The sequence below is a fragment of the Microtus ochrogaster genome, chromosome 1 (assembly GCF_000317375.1).
Source record: "Microtus ochrogaster isolate Prairie Vole_2 chromosome 1, MicOch1.0, whole genome shotgun sequence".
In the NCBI taxonomy this organism is placed as follows: domain Eukaryota; kingdom Metazoa; phylum Chordata; class Mammalia; order Rodentia; family Cricetidae; genus Microtus; species Microtus ochrogaster.
The window spans coordinates 53736237-53752945 of NC_022009.1; the positions used below are offsets into that span (position 1 = coordinate 53736237).

General features: G+C 37.6%; 1 protein-coding gene across 4 annotated transcripts in view; it reads right to left on the reverse strand.

Annotated features, from left to right (window-relative positions):
• Positions 1-8878: 8878 nt before the first annotated feature.
• The window catches only part of Itgb8 (integrin subunit beta 8), a 101807-nt gene continuing 93976 nt past the window's right edge, over positions 8879-16709 (reverse strand). The window contains exons 13-16 of one of the 4 annotated variants that reach the window (XR_003377315.1): positions 13565-13728; positions 12842-13473; positions 12724-12763; positions 8879-12648 (exon numbers count right to left, since the gene is read on the reverse strand). Coding sequence is in view for 1 of the 4 variants with exons in the window: in XM_005343688.2 (XP_005343745.1) it covers positions 13351-13473; positions 13565-13728 (287 nt within the window). In the remaining 3 variants the exon portion in view is untranslated. Of the gene's footprint in view, positions 13474-13564; positions 13729-16709 lie in introns of all 4 variants that reach the window. The other 3 variants (XR_001228960.2, XR_003377314.1, XM_005343688.2) reach the window with 3 other exon arrangements.

Genomic DNA, 16709 nt, shown 5'->3' on the forward strand with positions numbered 1-16709 from the left:
CCTCCAGAAGTTCTTTTATTGTACAGGATTGTTTTGGTTATGCTGTTTTTTTTTTCTTTTTCATATGAAGTTGAGTACATTTCTTTTGAGGTCTGTGAAGAATTCTGCTGGGATTTTGATGGGCATTGTACTGAATCTGTAGATTGCTTTTGGTAAGATTGCCATTTTTATTATGTTGATCCTCCCAATCCAAGAGCAAGGGAGATCTTTCTACTTTCTGGTGTCTTCTTCAGTTGCTTTCTTTAAAGATTTAAAGTTCTTGTCATACAAGTATTCTACTTGTTTGGTTAGAGTTACTCTAAGATATTTTATGCTATTTGTGGTTTTTGTGAAGGGTGTTGTTTCTCTGATTTCTTTCCCAGTCGTTTTATCATCTGTGTACAGGAGGGCTGCGGATTTTTTTGAGTTAATCTTGTATCTTGCTACATTACTGAAAGTGTTTGTGAATTGTAGAAGTTCCTTGATAGAATTCTTGGGATTGCGTATGTAAACTATAATATCATCATCAAACAGTGACTCCTTGGGTTGGAGTTTTCCTTCTGCTATTTTGTGTAGACCTGGGTTTGTGGCTAGGTATTGGTTAAATCTGGTTTCTTCATGGAATATCCTGTTTTGTTCTTTTATGGTGATTGAAAGTTTTGCTGGGTTTAATAGTCTGGACTGGCATCCATGATCTTTTAGTATCTGCATAATGCTTGATCATGACCTCCTGGATTTCATTGGCTCCAATGAGAAGTCAGGTGTAATTCTGATAGGTCTGCCTTTATATGTTACTTAGCGTTTTTTCTTTGCAGCTCTTAATATTCTTTCTTTACTTTGTATGTTTAGTGTTTTGATTATTATGTGATGAGGGGACTTTTTTTTAATCCAGTCTATTTGGTATTCTGTAAGCTTCCTGTATCTTCATAGGTATATCTTTTTTTAGGTTGGGAAAGTTTTCTACTATAATTTTGTTAAATATATTTTCTGTGCTTTTGAGTTGAACTTTTTCTCTTTCTTCTATACCACTATTTTTAGGTTTGGCCCTTTCATCATGTCCCATAGTTCCTGGATATTTTGGGTTAAGCTTTGTTAGATTTAATGTTTTCTTTGACTGATGAGTCTATTTCCTCTATTGTATGTCCAGTGATTGAGATTCTCTCTTCGCGCTTTTATATTCTGCCTGTTTGTGCTTGCATTTGTGGTTCCTGATCATTTTCTCATGATTTCTGTTTCTATAATTAACTCGGCTTGTGTTTTCTTTATTGTCTCTATTTCAGTTTTCAAGTCTTGAATAGTTTCATATATTTGTTTGCTTTTTATTCGTTTTCTTTAAGGGATTTGCTGATGTCTTCCAATCTTTTGTTTGTCTTTTCCTCCATTTCTTTGAGGGAATTTCCTCATTTCCTCTTTTAAGAATTTCAAAGATTCTCCTGAAGTTAAATTTTTAGGTTATTTTTTTCTGCTTCATCTATATTTGGTTATTCAAGTCTTGTTCTTTTAGGGGCTTTAGGTTTTACTGGTATCGTTTTGCTCTTTGTGGTGTTGCATGTGTTCTTAACTTTTCTACTCATCTTTTCCTCTAATAAGGTGTGTTTGGGGCTGTCTGTGTTGATTAATCTTCTAGGTGCCAGTGTATCCAAAGCTCAGGTGGTTGTTCCTTGTGGTACAGTCAGTGCCATGGGTCTAGTTACCCTGTTGGTCACTCCATTTTCCTGGAGATCACTCATTGCTCCTGATCTTTGCTCAACTTCCTTGGAGTTTACTGTCTTAGTCTTACTTTGGTCTAAGTTACCAGCTTTGACCTGTTTCTGTAAATCTTGGTCTAGATCCCCTCCTGCAAAGGTCTCTGGCTCTTGTCTACTCCCTTGGAGATCCCAGACTCGGGTGCACCCAAATTCGTGGAGGGCCTGGCTCAGGCTTTCTGCCTTGGTGGTTCCAGACTCACACTCAAACCCACAGAGGTTTCTGGTTCCTGCCTATTCCCGTTGATGTCCCAGACCAATGCCTGGACCCACAGTGGTCCTGGCTTAGGCTTACTCCATCTGAGGTTCCAGACTCATGCCTGGACCCACAGAGATCTCTGTTTCCTCCCTATTCCCTCAAAGGTCCCAGATTCATACCCAAATGGGCAGAAGTTCCAGTTTAGGCCTAGTTCCTCAGAGGTCCTACACTCATGCCCAGACCCACAGGGGTCTGGCTTAGGTCTATTTCCTTGAAGGTCCCAGATTCACATCTGGTCCCTCAGCAGTCTCTGGCTCTGGCTTTCTTGCTTAGTGGTTACTCCCCTGTACCTGTTCCAGTGGAGTTCACTGTCTCAGGTCTGCTCTGGACAAGGTTGCTGGCTCAGTCCTGATCCACCAATGTCCTGGGACTGGATTAGCTCTCACTTCCATAGAGCTTGCTTTCTTAGGCCCACTCCAGCCTAGGTAGCTGGTTCAGTCCCACTCCTGTGGAATTAGTTGTCTCAATCTGGCTCCAGCCCAAAGTGGAGTTCCTTGCCTCAGGCCTTGATTTATACCCTCTTAATTCTAAATGTTAGGAATCTACTGATGATCCATATGGAGCTTGATGTTTGTAGTGATATATCCTATTTTATCCACAGAGAGCAATATAGGTGAATTTCTAAAATAAATAAATAAATGGATAAAGAAGAGACTTTGAACTTTGGACTTTTAAATACTGCTGAAACTCTTTATAGACTATGAAGACTTTTGAAGTTGTACTGACTGCAGTTTTGAATTATGATATGGCTACAAGCCTTAGGGGGACAGGGAGTGTGATGTGGTAGTTTGAATAGAAAATGGTTCCTATAAACTCATAAGGAGTAGTATATTTGACAGGATTAAGATATGTGGCCTTGTTGGAGTAGGTGTGGCCTTATTAGAGGAAGTATGTCACTGGTGGTGGACTGTGAAATTTCAAGGGCCCAAGCCAGGCCCAGTGTCTCTCTTTTCCTTCTGCTTGCCGATCCAGATGTAGCTACCTCTTCAACACCATGTCTGCCTGTGTGCCAGCATGCTTCCTGCCATGATGATAATGGACTAAACCTCTGAACCTGTAATCTGTTGCCAATTAAATGTTTTCCTTTCTAAGAGTTTCCATGATCATGTTGTCTCTGTACAGCAATAGAATATTGACTAAGATAGTACCTAATGCGTAACAATCTGTGACGTTTAATCATAGTATATAGAATGGTACTTCGAGGTTCCTATTCTTTCCCCCATAATGTTCTCTGTTCCTCTTCTAGTAGTCTCAGTTAGACTCCTGACTAATATGATGATCCTTCCCACTCTAGATAATTGGTAAACACTTGTAAGAGGAGATAGTTTTTTTTTTCTCTAAAGTAATGCATATCCTCAGTTATGCTAGAACCCAATTCCATTTAATATGTTAGAGAAATGAATACAGGAAATACCAGCTAAGTAGGTAGGTACCTATAGTTCTATTTTGGAGCTAGAGTATTACTGAGAATTAAGTTGGGATCGTTTATACTTTTTCCATTTATACTTCCATTCAATCCAACACTCTTCTCCTCCTTCTTCCGCTATTACTCATTTCCCCTGGAGAACTTTTTTCTGTCAAGCCTGTGATAAAGTACAAATACTACCAAAATAAGAGAAAATGTCACAGAATTGAAACAAATTTGAGCACATGCTTGTAGCATAACTGTGCTCTCACTAAAATCAGATAAAATTGTCCAAACCTTATGGTCTGCTGCTGCCAATTCCCAGTCTTTATGGAGTGAGTTTTAAATGTTGGAAGTCACTGGAACCATGTAGAGAGCTTCTGAATGCACATTTCTTGGCCCCATTTCTAGAGTTTTTAATGCAGAAAATTTGGGCTAGTGTGGTGGTTTAAGTAAGAATGGTACCCATAAGCTCATATATGTGAATGCTTGGTCATTAAGGAATGACTCGACTTGAGATGGATTAGGAAGTGTGGCCTTGTTGGAGTAGGTGTGGCTTTGTTAAAGTGGAAGTGTAGCACTGAGATGGACTTTGTGTTTGTCTCTCCAGCACCATGTCTGCCTCTATGGTTCCCACTGTGACTATAATGGACTAAACCTCTGAACTGTAAGCCAGGCCCAGTTAAATGTTTTCATTTATAAGAGTAGCCAGTCTCTTCACAGCAATAGAACACTGACTGAGACAGCTAGATACAAAAATTTGCCTTGTCAGCAGGGTTTCCTACTGATGGCTTGATGGCTACTACTGGCTTAAGCGCTCATCTGTAAAAGCCAGGGGCTCATAGACAACAATGCATTTAATATCAAAAAATATTGACAAATTGAGAATTTTTCTTAAGTGGGTTATTCTCATTATTTTAGTGGTGTTTACAGTGAATTTTATAATCATAACAATATTATAGCATGTAATTTTTTTTAAAAACCTAGTAAAGAAAGAGTTTCCCTCTTACCAGTCTGGTCTGAGAGCTTGTCTGACTAAGACCAGAAGTCTGAATGGCATTGGGCCCTAGTGCATGAACTTCAGTGTGCTGCAGGGGATACAGAGCAGAACACAGGTGCCATCTGCTTTTCTTATGCAATGCATAATGGCCCATAAATATGGCCACAATATTCATGCTAAAACACATATTGCTGCTCTTTCAATTAGATTTATTTTATGAATCATTGAAAGTATGATCATTGACATGGTTTTAAAATTCCCTGCTTTAGTTTGGTCTGGCCAAATATTTTGATAATGTGAGAATTTAGTCTACAAGTCAAGGCCTGGCAAGAATAATGTGGCTTGTGAAACCAGTCTGGGAGTTTGATCCAGTTTGGACAGATGCCAGAAGTAACTATTGAGCCTGGCATTAGAATTCTCTTGGAATAACTTTTATCGCTTAGATCAAGTCAGTTCCCAAGCTGCCTTGAGATTCTCTAGGCAGAAGCCAATAGTCCCTCTCTTTGTACTTTTATTTGGATTTTTACTTTCTCATGGAAAAATTCTGTGCTCTTTTTCATGGACTGTACTTTGACGAAGATTGAAATGGCCACCATTAGATCATATCTCAATTAACCCAAACCTTCCCAATATGAATGTTTCTCTCTGGTTTCTTTTCATTTTTGTTAAAAAATGGACAAGTCTTTCCTATTTAAAAAAAAAAGTGTTTTCCCCTGAAATCTGAAGTTAACAATGCTTGATATTTGCTATCTTATCCTGTTTATTCTTTCCTTGATTAACATGATTATGGCAAACTTATGAATAGAACACAGTTTGTCTCTTAAGCAGCATTTTAGGCTGGGAGCAATACAGGCCAGCCAGTAATGTGTTTTTCCTGCAAACATGAGGATCTGAGTTCAACTCCCAAAATGCAACTTAAGGAAAAGTTGATGCGGTTCCATGCACTGTATAAGCCCCAGACTGGGGAGGTAGACACAGGAAAATCCCAGAGGCTTGCCTACCTAGCTGATACGATGAGTTTGGTGAGTTCTAGGCCAGTGCAAGGCCCTGTCTCAAAAGGTAAATGACACACAAAACATCAGAAGTTGTCCTCTGATCTTCATACATGCATGTATGCACACATGTGCACACACCAGCGAAAACTACCCCAAATTTAGGCTTAAATCTTCACACACAAAACATTTGATATATTTTTGAAGAAAAATGTGTTTCTTAATACACAAAACCCCAGGAAGAACAGTAATCACTTAGTATTTATCCTGTGTTTCTTAGCTACAGATGTGAATTTTTCTGAAATAAAAAGGGCAATAATCAACTGTGTGGTTGGTTTGGAAAATTTATTTTCATGCTTGCATAATAATAATTATCAATCACATAGAAAATAAAACAAAAATATAAAGATGCTTACATATGAAAGTGAGTGCCACTCAGAGGTCAGAATTTGAATTCTTTTTTTTAAATCTTGTATGCTTTTGTAAACATTAGTATTAAATACCATTTGAATTTAATAACAAAGGGAATTCACTAAATACTTGATAGTACTAAATAATAAGTATTTACATTTAGTATTTGAAAGTATAAAATTAATGTTTAGAAGTAGTTTATGGAGTTATATTCCAACCATGTTTCTTCTAGTAATACCACTGGAATACCAATAGGATAGCATGCCTGTCCTTGACTCCAAGTTCTTTAGGTTACTGCCTTTCATTATCCTATGCCATCTCTGAATGCAGTTATCCCTCTTCCTTGTGGTCATGCTTTAAAATTTCCTAGGACCCCCCTGATGCTCTCTTTTCCATGGCCACACATACTTTTCCTGTGAGGCCAATGATAATTTCTGAGTCTTGAGGCATCTTAACGTACAGAGCATTTCAGTTGCCATTTATTTCCATGTAGCATTTGTGCACATGCATCAGCTCCTCTACTTTCTTCACTGCACACATCTTCTGGGGCTTGGGGACCCAGCAGACTCTGGTAACTGAACTGGCTTAATTATCCTCAAAATACATGTGTTTGGTTGATGTGGGATTCCCCTCTGTTTGCTGTGAATACCATTGGTTAATAAATAATCTGTGATAGGGTAGAGTAGAGCTAGGCAGGGAAAACTAAACTGAATGCTGGGAGAAAGAAATGCAGTGAGAAGCCATGTAGCTCCTCCAGAGACAGACACCGGAACTTCACCCGGTAAGTCACAGCCTCGTGGTAATACACAGATTAATGGACATGGGTTAATTTAAAATATGAGTTAGCCAGAAATATGTTTAAGCTATTGGCCAAACAGTATTGCAAACAATATGGTTTCTGTGTGATTATTTTGGGGCTGAGCAGTCAGGAACAAACAAGCGGGCTCACACAACAGTTGGTCATCTGTGAAAAGAAAAGTGGAAACAGGTCTGGCCATTTATTGGTTTGATACATTTTTGTTAGTTCCTCACCTCTCTGTAACTCATTTGCCTTCTTTGAACAATTAGGGAAAAAGGTAATTATGCTGGTGAATATTCATTGAGACAATTATATAATGAGTCAGAATGAGTAGAATGCAGGTTATCTGCTGCTGTGTCAAATGGTGCAACTATACTGTTTACATGCTTGGGACCAGTTTTGAGTGGAGCTCTATTCCATGAAAGGAAGCTGTCTACGGGTCTCACAACAGAGTTTCCTATGTTAACACAATTTCTCTAGTTGTCACAGACAATGGTAAAAGGAAAAGGGAAAGTGAAGCCAGATTTGAAAGCATCCTCTTTCCTTCCACTGCAATGGAGTCTAGAAATTGTAGTGTACTCTATGGAAACTCAGAAAGAAGATTCCATGGTTAGAACAGGGTGGAAGAACTCTGATCCTCAAAGACTGGGTGTAGTCCAAAATCAACTGGGGTGAGTTTTCAAAATGAAGTCCTGTGAGATCGACTTTTTAGTAACTTTCCTAAAAACTTTCCAGTGTGTCTTCTATCTAATGGTGCAGTGTATGTACAACCTCTTCAAATCAAGAGCTTTTTAAAGATAGTCTGTCTTATTCAGTGTTTAGGACATCCTCCACCATGTTATTTTATTCTTTCCCTTAGGTTAAATGAAAGAAGCCTCTAAAACCTTTTAACAAATATCCATTGTTTAGTGGTGACATTCTGGAATGGACAATTGAATATTAATAATGTTTGCATAAAATTGTTCTTTATCTGATGGTAGAAATCTCCTAAAGACAGAGAATGTCAGTTTTAAAATGGACTAATGTTTTTAATACTCTGTCATTAGGATATAGTTTCTGTTTCCATAATTAGGCACCACCTAAAGGGGCAAGAGAAGTTTAGGATGTAACAGCTCTTTTTCATAGCCTAAAAATAGTAGCTTTTTTTTTTTTTTTTTTTTTTTTTTTTTTTTTGGTTTTTCGAGACAGGGTTTCTCTGTGGTTTTGGAGCCTATCCTGGAACTAGCTCTGTAGACCAGGCTGGTCTCGAACTCACAGAGATCCGCCTGCCTCTGCCTCCCGAGTGCTGGGATTAAAGGCGTGCGCCACCATCGCCCGGCCGTAAAAATAGTAGCTTTAAAAAATTATTCCATGTCCTGTGTCGGAGACAACATGTCACTGTTGCCACATTCTCTCCTCTGTCAGTATTGTTTCCCGAGGGTTAGAGGGTTGTGAAGCACATGGAAAATGAAGCACAATATACTTTATATTTTTATTAGAGCCTTGAAGTTTTATTTTAAAACTTAAAATTTCATATTAACACCTACATTTAAACAGATTGGTTTATCAATTCAATGCCTTGTCATAACTCTTATAAGCTCTGTTAGAAAAATAAACATCTCACAACAATCTACAGTGTCAGCTTTTAATAAATACATAAAAGAGAAATTAGTAGTCAACCAGTTATGTGAAGAGATTCATAGTATAGTACGTGAAATTGTCATATTTATCAATCTTCTGTATCAATTAAGGCAATTTCACCTTTCATATAATTCAAAGCCAGAAACAATACAAAATGTGTTCATGAAGAATTTGTTTTTCTTTGATCTTTGAGTTATTTTATATTCAAATATTTTGATTTAAAAATACAGTCTATATTAAATATCTTTTCACAAAGGCAGTATTTGTTAAGTGAAACAAAATAAGATTACATTATTGATAATTTAAAAATGTCTAATCATTTTTGCAGAGATTTACAAACCTTAATAAAGTAGCTAGTACATGTAAAATAGCTTTAAAGGTATGTTAAATATACACAAAATGAATTTCTATATTAATGTGCAAATTTATACTTTCTTATAATTTAAAACGAAAATAATTTTATTCAATATTTCAAAAAAATCCATGTACCATAGTTGTCATTGTGCAGACTTGCTATAAAATCACATTTGTCGATGTAAAGTCAGTTAAAGTTCTTTACACAAATCATATGATCCCATCCTTGATGATGCAGTGTTCTTCTCTTTTATGGCGTTGTTTGACAATTGTACTAAAATTGGTTGTGAAGAACAGACACCTGGTTGAAAGTGTTAGCATACAAGGATACATTTTATTCAGGAGGGTACTTCAGGTAGACACAGAGTAGTGTTGTTACTCTCACATATTTGATTAAAAGCTGCCCAGAGAGTGGAACAATTGTTTCTCATAAGTACTATATTTTAACTATACAATTTTGTAACAGTCATCACATGGGCTGGAGAGGCAAGCTATTAGAGGCAAAGAAAACAGAGAATGAACGGAAGGGATAAGGAAAAATAAGAAAGTTAGGGGACCTGAGAGGAAATCTTTTCCACAAGACCACTGGTTGCATCATTTATTCTCTTGCAGCTGACATCAAGCATACAATTGCCATTAAATATAACTATGATATTTTCATATAATCTTTTTTCCAGTTAACTTATTTAAAAGTGAGATGATCATTTCAAACAATTCCTTCAAAAACAGTGGAAAGACTGAAGATCCTTACAGGAAGCTTGAGAAGCCTCTGTATTTTTATAGTTAACTTAGGTTTGCCTAGATCATTGCTATTATCATAACACATAAATGTGAGCCTAAAAGAGCTTTTGTAACTTGGAGATGCAAGGATATGAGCTGAAAGCCAGTTAGGTCAGTGTTGAGTGGTATGTGGTTCAGTTGTATTGAACACTGGCTTTACATGTTATCACAAATGAATTCATAAGCATGTATAAGGAAAGAAATAACTGTGTACCCATGAATATTAAATTAAATTGAAGTAGTGTAGTGTTTATTGCTACACAACTTCAAACACTGCATTGCAGATGATAATTTCAAAAGACATCACAATTTTGGAGATTCTAAATTGAAAAAGTGTGTGTCCTAGAATCAGCAACACACAGTAGATATGTTTAATCAGTTATCATAACTAATTTGCCATGCAAGGATTATGGATTGTGAAAAATGAAGGATTTGAAGGAATATTAATTAGTTCTATATTCCTTTGAAGATTTTTCATCACATGAAATGAAATGATGTTCTTAAGGACATAAGGATAACTGTAAACTAAGTATTAAGAGTAAACAAAGAGAATACAATATTCATATGGTTGAACTTCCTAGTGAGTTGCTACCTTTATAAAAACATAAATTACTAGTTGTGAAAATTTTAAATTCTTTGTTTTCATTGGGGCTGTCTTTGTTCAAATGAGTGTTTAAATTCATAGATCTTTTGAAATGGAAAACTTAGTCATATTATTAGACAGTTATTTTTTACAATTGAACATAATAGTTTGAAGCTTATGGCCAACTTCTAGAGAAGTGTGAATGGGACAAACAGGAGCCAGGAAAGTAAGGAAAATCCATTGGGTATAATTTATTCTACCAAGTACCAGAAGAAATATTCTATGGAGAAAAATATTCATAATCTAACAATATTAAATGATTTCAGTGTCTCAGGGATGTCTGTTGATATATATAAGAACATATTCAATAGAGTAAGTAAATATTAAAATACTTGAAATTTATTCTTTGGTAAAGTTTTGCATTTAATGTATAAACAATTTTAATTTTTTAAGTTTTGAAAGGTTTGCCTATAGAGACATATATTTTTAGTTCTTTTTATAAACTAAAATAAATTGAACATTGGGGACATAACTAGATTTTTAGTGAATTTTTACGTCTTTTAGAGCATTATATGGCTTAATAAATAATAGTAGAAAATGTTTAAAAATTGTATCAAATGTCTATAAATAAATGTATACTGCAGTGTAAAAATATTTCAGAAGATACAACTTGTATATGGAGTGGATGTATGGAACATTTCTGAATAATTACACACCAGGGCACAAAATGCTGCCATGCCAAAAAAAAAATCATTCAAGTTACTAATTTTTCTAACAATTTAAAATTCAATTAATTGCATCACTGTCAGCAACTCTCAAAAGACTCTTGCAGTTATTTAGCATTAGAAAATAGTCTCTAAGTACATAAATTATTTAATCTAAGACTACTATTTCCCCTTTCCTGTTAATTAATTCTATTTAATAAAATATTAATTCTCCTTTCACAAACTATTAAACAGAAGAACATCAATTATTCAAGTGAAATATGAGCCCTACAATCTTTAAGAATTAGCTCTTAAGTTAACACAAAAGAAGAGAAAGAGAAACCACAAGACATCCCATGTGTTAAGTACATATTATCATCTGGCACTGAATTCCCAGTAAAAATGTTTGTGTTTCCTGTGGTAACAACCTTGCTCCATTTTAAAATTAGTGCAAACTAGTGAAGGGCTAAAAGAGTACAAATCCTTGCTTTTCATGGATTCCCGTTATGTATATACTCCTTTGCCCATTCATCCTGGATAATCTATCGTTCACTTTTAAACACCGCTCACTTTTAAGTTGTCAGCATTTAATTAGTGGATATCTTCCATTTTTTTGGGGGGGGGGGACTGCAAAGCATCCAGTAATTTATATATTTATAAACGGATACTGTATGTCATGAGCAGCACAGTATGCTTTTCACACCAGCTTTCAGTGACCACAGTTTCCTGACACACAGTCACAGTATGCAGTGTTTTGACGATGCCCATCCCCCCTGGAGAAAGAAGAGACAGTTCAAGTTAGCAGCATCACCACTACACTTCTAAAGGACTTGTCATGTCTGCTGAAGGCTTTCCAGGCCCTAGAGTGCAATATCTAACGGAAGTTAATCTTCATCAAAATGAAAATAGCTAAAACTTTCAAGTGCTGGGAAGCAGCGAATCTGGGAGAGACATTTCTTTAGATTCTTCTGTTGTCACAGGTAAAACACGTATTACAAATAGGATGATTAGAAGTTAGAATTTAAGTACCAAGCCTCTACAAGAAGGCTTAAACTGAGCCATGAACAGGTCCAGGAGGTTTGTTCTTACAGCCATTGTGTGTAGGGAAGGGCACCAAAGCCTTATCAGAAGGTGGCTAATGAGAAAAAAAGAAGCTGCTTCTACACAAATCCATTTCTACTTTGCTTAGAAATAGTGTCACAGAAATATACGCAGGACACCAATAAATCAAATTTTAACTCTTACCAAGGGTGTTTTGCAGATTCGAGAGGTAGTGTGCTATTGTGCAATGCTGGCACACAATTGCAAGGCAGATCTCTAACACTGCCCCTTCATTGCTTTGTGTTTTTGTGAAATCATTTAAATTTTCCAAGCCTCAGTTTCTTGACTAACAAAAGGGGGTGGGATTAGCTTATTTCCAAGATATCACCCACCCTTCTCCAATTTCATGCTGTTGTGGATCTCATGAGTAGGGTTGGGATGACTCAGAGAATGCCCTTAGATGGCACAGGAGGGCAGAAACAGTACAGCTTTCCATTTGGAAAATGTTGATATGCAACTGGAGTGAAAATCAGAAAAGAGGGCCATCCACTTGAGGCAGTTCTGTAGACTCCTTGTGGATTTCAGGTACTGTGAGATCAGTGAGAGAGTGAAACAGCACATCCAGTTTGACAGGTAAGAAAATACAAAATTCTGTGTCTTCGGACAAAGAAGCTGTGGACTTAGAAGACACTTTACAGTGATCCTTATTAACATTCAGCTTTAAAAACCAGTTCTAATAAAGTGACATTGTCGTATAGATTTCTATGGCAGTAGTAACTTAGCACTTATGTAATCCAGTCATCTATGACATTATAAACTTGTTCCAGAAGAAAGAAAAAAAACAGAATATAAATGTAAAAAAGAGAAAATGTTAGAGTTGACATCCATTTTGCAAAAGAAAAGAAAACAGGAATGCACATGCACCAAACCACAGTTTAAAAAGCAACACCTTAGGGATAAGGTTTCATCTGTGCACCTCCAACACCCCTTAGGGATAAGGTTCTATCTGTGCACTTCCAACACCCTTAGGGATAAGGTTTAATCTGTGCACCTCCAACACCCCTTAGGGTTAAGGTTTTATATCTGTGCACCTCCAACACCCCTTAGGGATAAGATTTCATCTGTGCACCTCCAACACCCCTTAGAGTTAAGGTTTTATATCTGTGCACCTCCAACTGAAGTGAAATACTGACCATTATTCAGCTGGTGGTGCACATCTACGCAATGCCAAGTGCTGTGAGTGACTGCTTTCAGTGACTCCTGGATCTTTTCCATCAGCAGGTTATGTGCAAGAATCACTGCACTGTGGTAGCAACATCATTCCAAGCTGTTTCCCAGCACTGAGTCTGGGAAGTGCAGGGATGGCGGGAATCTGTAAAGTGTAATCAGTGCTTTCCAGATGACCTACATTCTACGCTGATCTAAATAAGTTATATATTACAGTAAAGTGCTACAACACTAGTATCCAACAGTAGTAAAACACATCGTTCTCTGAAAAGTTCAGCAGCTGGGGGAGCCACATGGTTGTGAAGACACTTGCCAGTCTTCATAGCACACTCTTCAATAATTTGTCTCTTCCTGCGACATTTTATATTGTACTTTTTTGGAGCAGTTGTGCGAAAAATCATCCAGTTTCCAGCAGCATTGTTTTGATTGTTACTGCTTTTTAAATCTTTTTTTAGAAGCTGCACCTGAAAGCCTCATGAGCATCAAGTTTGCTGATATCCATTTTTATTTCCTCGGGCTTTTCTCGTCGGTAGGTTACAGCTCTTGTGCAAACACTTTGCAGAATCAGTTTATCCTTGGTGGAGAAGAGATATTAGTGTTAGTGAAGAAGCTCAGTGTTAGAAGAGGAAGCGAGACTCTGACAGCTATTCTCTGAATTCACCAACCTTTGTGGAAGCAGACAGCCTGTAATCTGAGGAAGACTTTATCCTGTTACTACTCCATTGCAGAACCACCTGTCTGATGATGAGGACCTTAAGCAACCCAATCAAGAATGTGACTATGAATATGATGAAAAATATTCGCAGGTAGCTTGGGCCAGGTAAACATTCTGCAAGAAAGACAACAAATTGATAGGTTAAAAAAAAGTTTAGAAAAATAAACCAAAATTTCCTGTCAAATAAATGTTTACATTCCTATAACAGAAACAATGTTATTTACAAATCTGTATTTTCTGTATTTTCAAACCAGGAGGCTGGTATTAGTGCCTACTCAAAAAAGTAAACCCTCTTGGAGAATATCTACAGTTAAAGATATATACATACACACACATACACACACATATATATATACATATATATATAAATATTTGTAGTTTGCTATGCACAAATCTCTTACCTGCATGTAAGAGACTTTGTCTCTTTACAATAGTCACAGAAAGAACTGTAGCGCTGTGTAATGCTCCACACTATGTGGAAAACATAATTAAAAAAATATTGAGCAGCCCTAAGCATTTAGCATGTGTTTCTCTTTTTATGCTTTCTCCAACTTTGTTGTTCAGCATGATGGAAAGTAAAGTAAACATCTGCAGAAGCTAGACTCAGGACGTCTCTAATAGGCAAGTAAATATTTCCTCTAAATTCTGGTATAAGATTTCAGTGCTATTACACATCATGACTCCGAGAAGTGGGAATGTCAAATCTCGGATAAAACCCAAATATCGTGTCTCACTCTTTGCTAGTTAGCTAATCTAGTCTGTTTGCTTACACAAATTCATTAAGTGTTCCTCCAAGAACAAATAATCACTAGGTAAAGAAAGAAAAGCTGTACTAGGAGAGGGAGCATGCTCGACCTTTGTTTTAGCAAGGTCTGGCAAACTGTCCTTGGAAAAGTTGCAGGCTCTATGCTTACCCGAAGTCTACTCTCATCTCTGAGGAACATGGTTTCGCAATAATGGGTATTCCACAGAGCTCACAAACTGCCCCAGATTCATAAAATCACTTCCTGGACTGAAGCATATGTTTCCCCACCCATTCCGCAGGCTTCAGGGATGGGGTCTGAATGTAGCAGTTGCCTCTGAAAAAGCCTCTAGGGAGAGGATGTACCAAGGCCATAAGCAGAGCAGCTAGCATGCAAGGAGTGTTGATTCTGGCCCGAATGTCCAGTTATTACTCAGTATGCCTCTTGAACAAGGCAAAGATTCAGTAATGGGGACAAGAGGTCTTTTCTAACTAGGTGGACTTAATAGAGACCATTGCTTACAATTAGTGACAAAAGACCTTGAGGAGGTCAAAGACACACCCACTCCTATGTATCGGAATGGAAACAACAGAAGCCAGTAGGGCATACTGTTTCCTTGTTAACAATGTCATAAGGACAGAATACAAAATGTGTGTACAAAGGTGGTGCTATTTGATCTTCTAAAGCTCCCTTCAGGTTATTGACCCTCATGGCTTATGTCCTGACAGATTGATGTCCCTTAGTTGACCTAGTCTACCCTATAGGCTGAACCCATCCTCAGAGGGACACATGGCTTGATCCCTCCCACTCCTGGCTTTCTGCCTGGTGGGAGCTTAGCCGCGAGACTGAGAGGAGACCCTGTAAGTGTGATTGAGTGTGATTAAGTGTAACTGAGGTGCCTAACAAATGCCCCTTTCCTCTCCTTGCAAAATAGTTGTAAAGGGGAGGGAAGCCCTGAAAGGACCCTCTGAGGGTTCAAATCTGCATGCATTTTCCCCATGTTGTTATGGATGGTCCAACATTTGCCCCTGGTCATGCTTTTCATAGCCAAGGTCAGGCTGGGCCTTTTTCTAAAGAGATTTAAGGAAATACTGTGTACAATTCCCCTTAAGTCAGAGTAGTGTTACATAATTAATGACATGTAGGGCCCTTCTTTATTAGAAGGCACTAGGCTTTCTGGTGAGATTGCTGCAGCCTCAGCGGGCAGCACATGGGACTCTTTTCAAATTTACTATGGGCTAAGATAAGCATGACAGGAATGAAATATAGGAAACTCAGATTGCAGGATATTGCTACTCTGCTGTTCCTCTGAAGAACTGGCTTTTTATTTCTCGAAATAATGGATGCAAAAGGTTGGTTTCTAAAGACCTGACTGCAAGTATAACTTCTATCTACACCTTGGACCTGTGCAAAAAGGACTTTGGTGATTTTTTTTGGGGGAGGGGAGTACCCAAATAAACTTTTTTCAAAGCAATTTTTTTGTTTTTCTGTTTTTTTAATTGTTTTTTCATTGTTACTTTTTTATTTTTATATTATTATTACAAATTTTCACTTCCTCCCATTTTCCTCCTTCTTCCTCCCATTCCCCCTCCCCCTCCCTCTCCAGTCCAAAGAGCAGTCAGGGTTCCCTGCCCTGTAGGAAGTCCAAGGTCCTCCCCGCTCCATCCAGGTCTAGGAAGGTGAGGATCCAAACAGACTAAATTCCCACAAAGCCAGTACATGCAGTAGGATCAAAACCCAGTGCCATTGTCCTTGGCTTCTCCATCAGCCCTCCTTGTCAGCCATGTTCAGAGAGTTCGGTTTTATCACATGCTCCAATCAGTCCCAGTACAGCTGGCCTTGGTGAGCTCCCATGAGATCAGTCCCACTGTCTCAGTGGGTGGGCACTCAAAGCAGTTTATGAACGTAACTCTTTCCCATTTATACTTCACCTTTGAATGGAGGTACCTCTTATTTTATTTTTATTATGTATATAACATTCTACCTCCATGTATGCTTGCAATCCAGAAGAAGGCATCAGATCTCACTATCAATGACTGTGAACCACTATGTGGTTGCTGGGAATTGAACTCAAGACCTCTGAAAGAACAGCCAATGCTCTTAACCTCCAAGCCATCTCTCAGTCCCTGACTTGAGATATTTCTTTTATGTTCATTGGCTTATTGTCATTTAATTTTTAAATGCTGTTCTGACCCTGTGTTTTATAGATGAGGTGTTGTCTCAGGAAGCTTTACAAATGGGCTGATGTTTTTCACTTACTATGCTTTAGGCTAAGGTCTTGAGCCTAAAACTAACACATTCTATTTTGTCAGATTTAGATCATTCACCTTGAAGTTTTATCTTTTTTTTTTT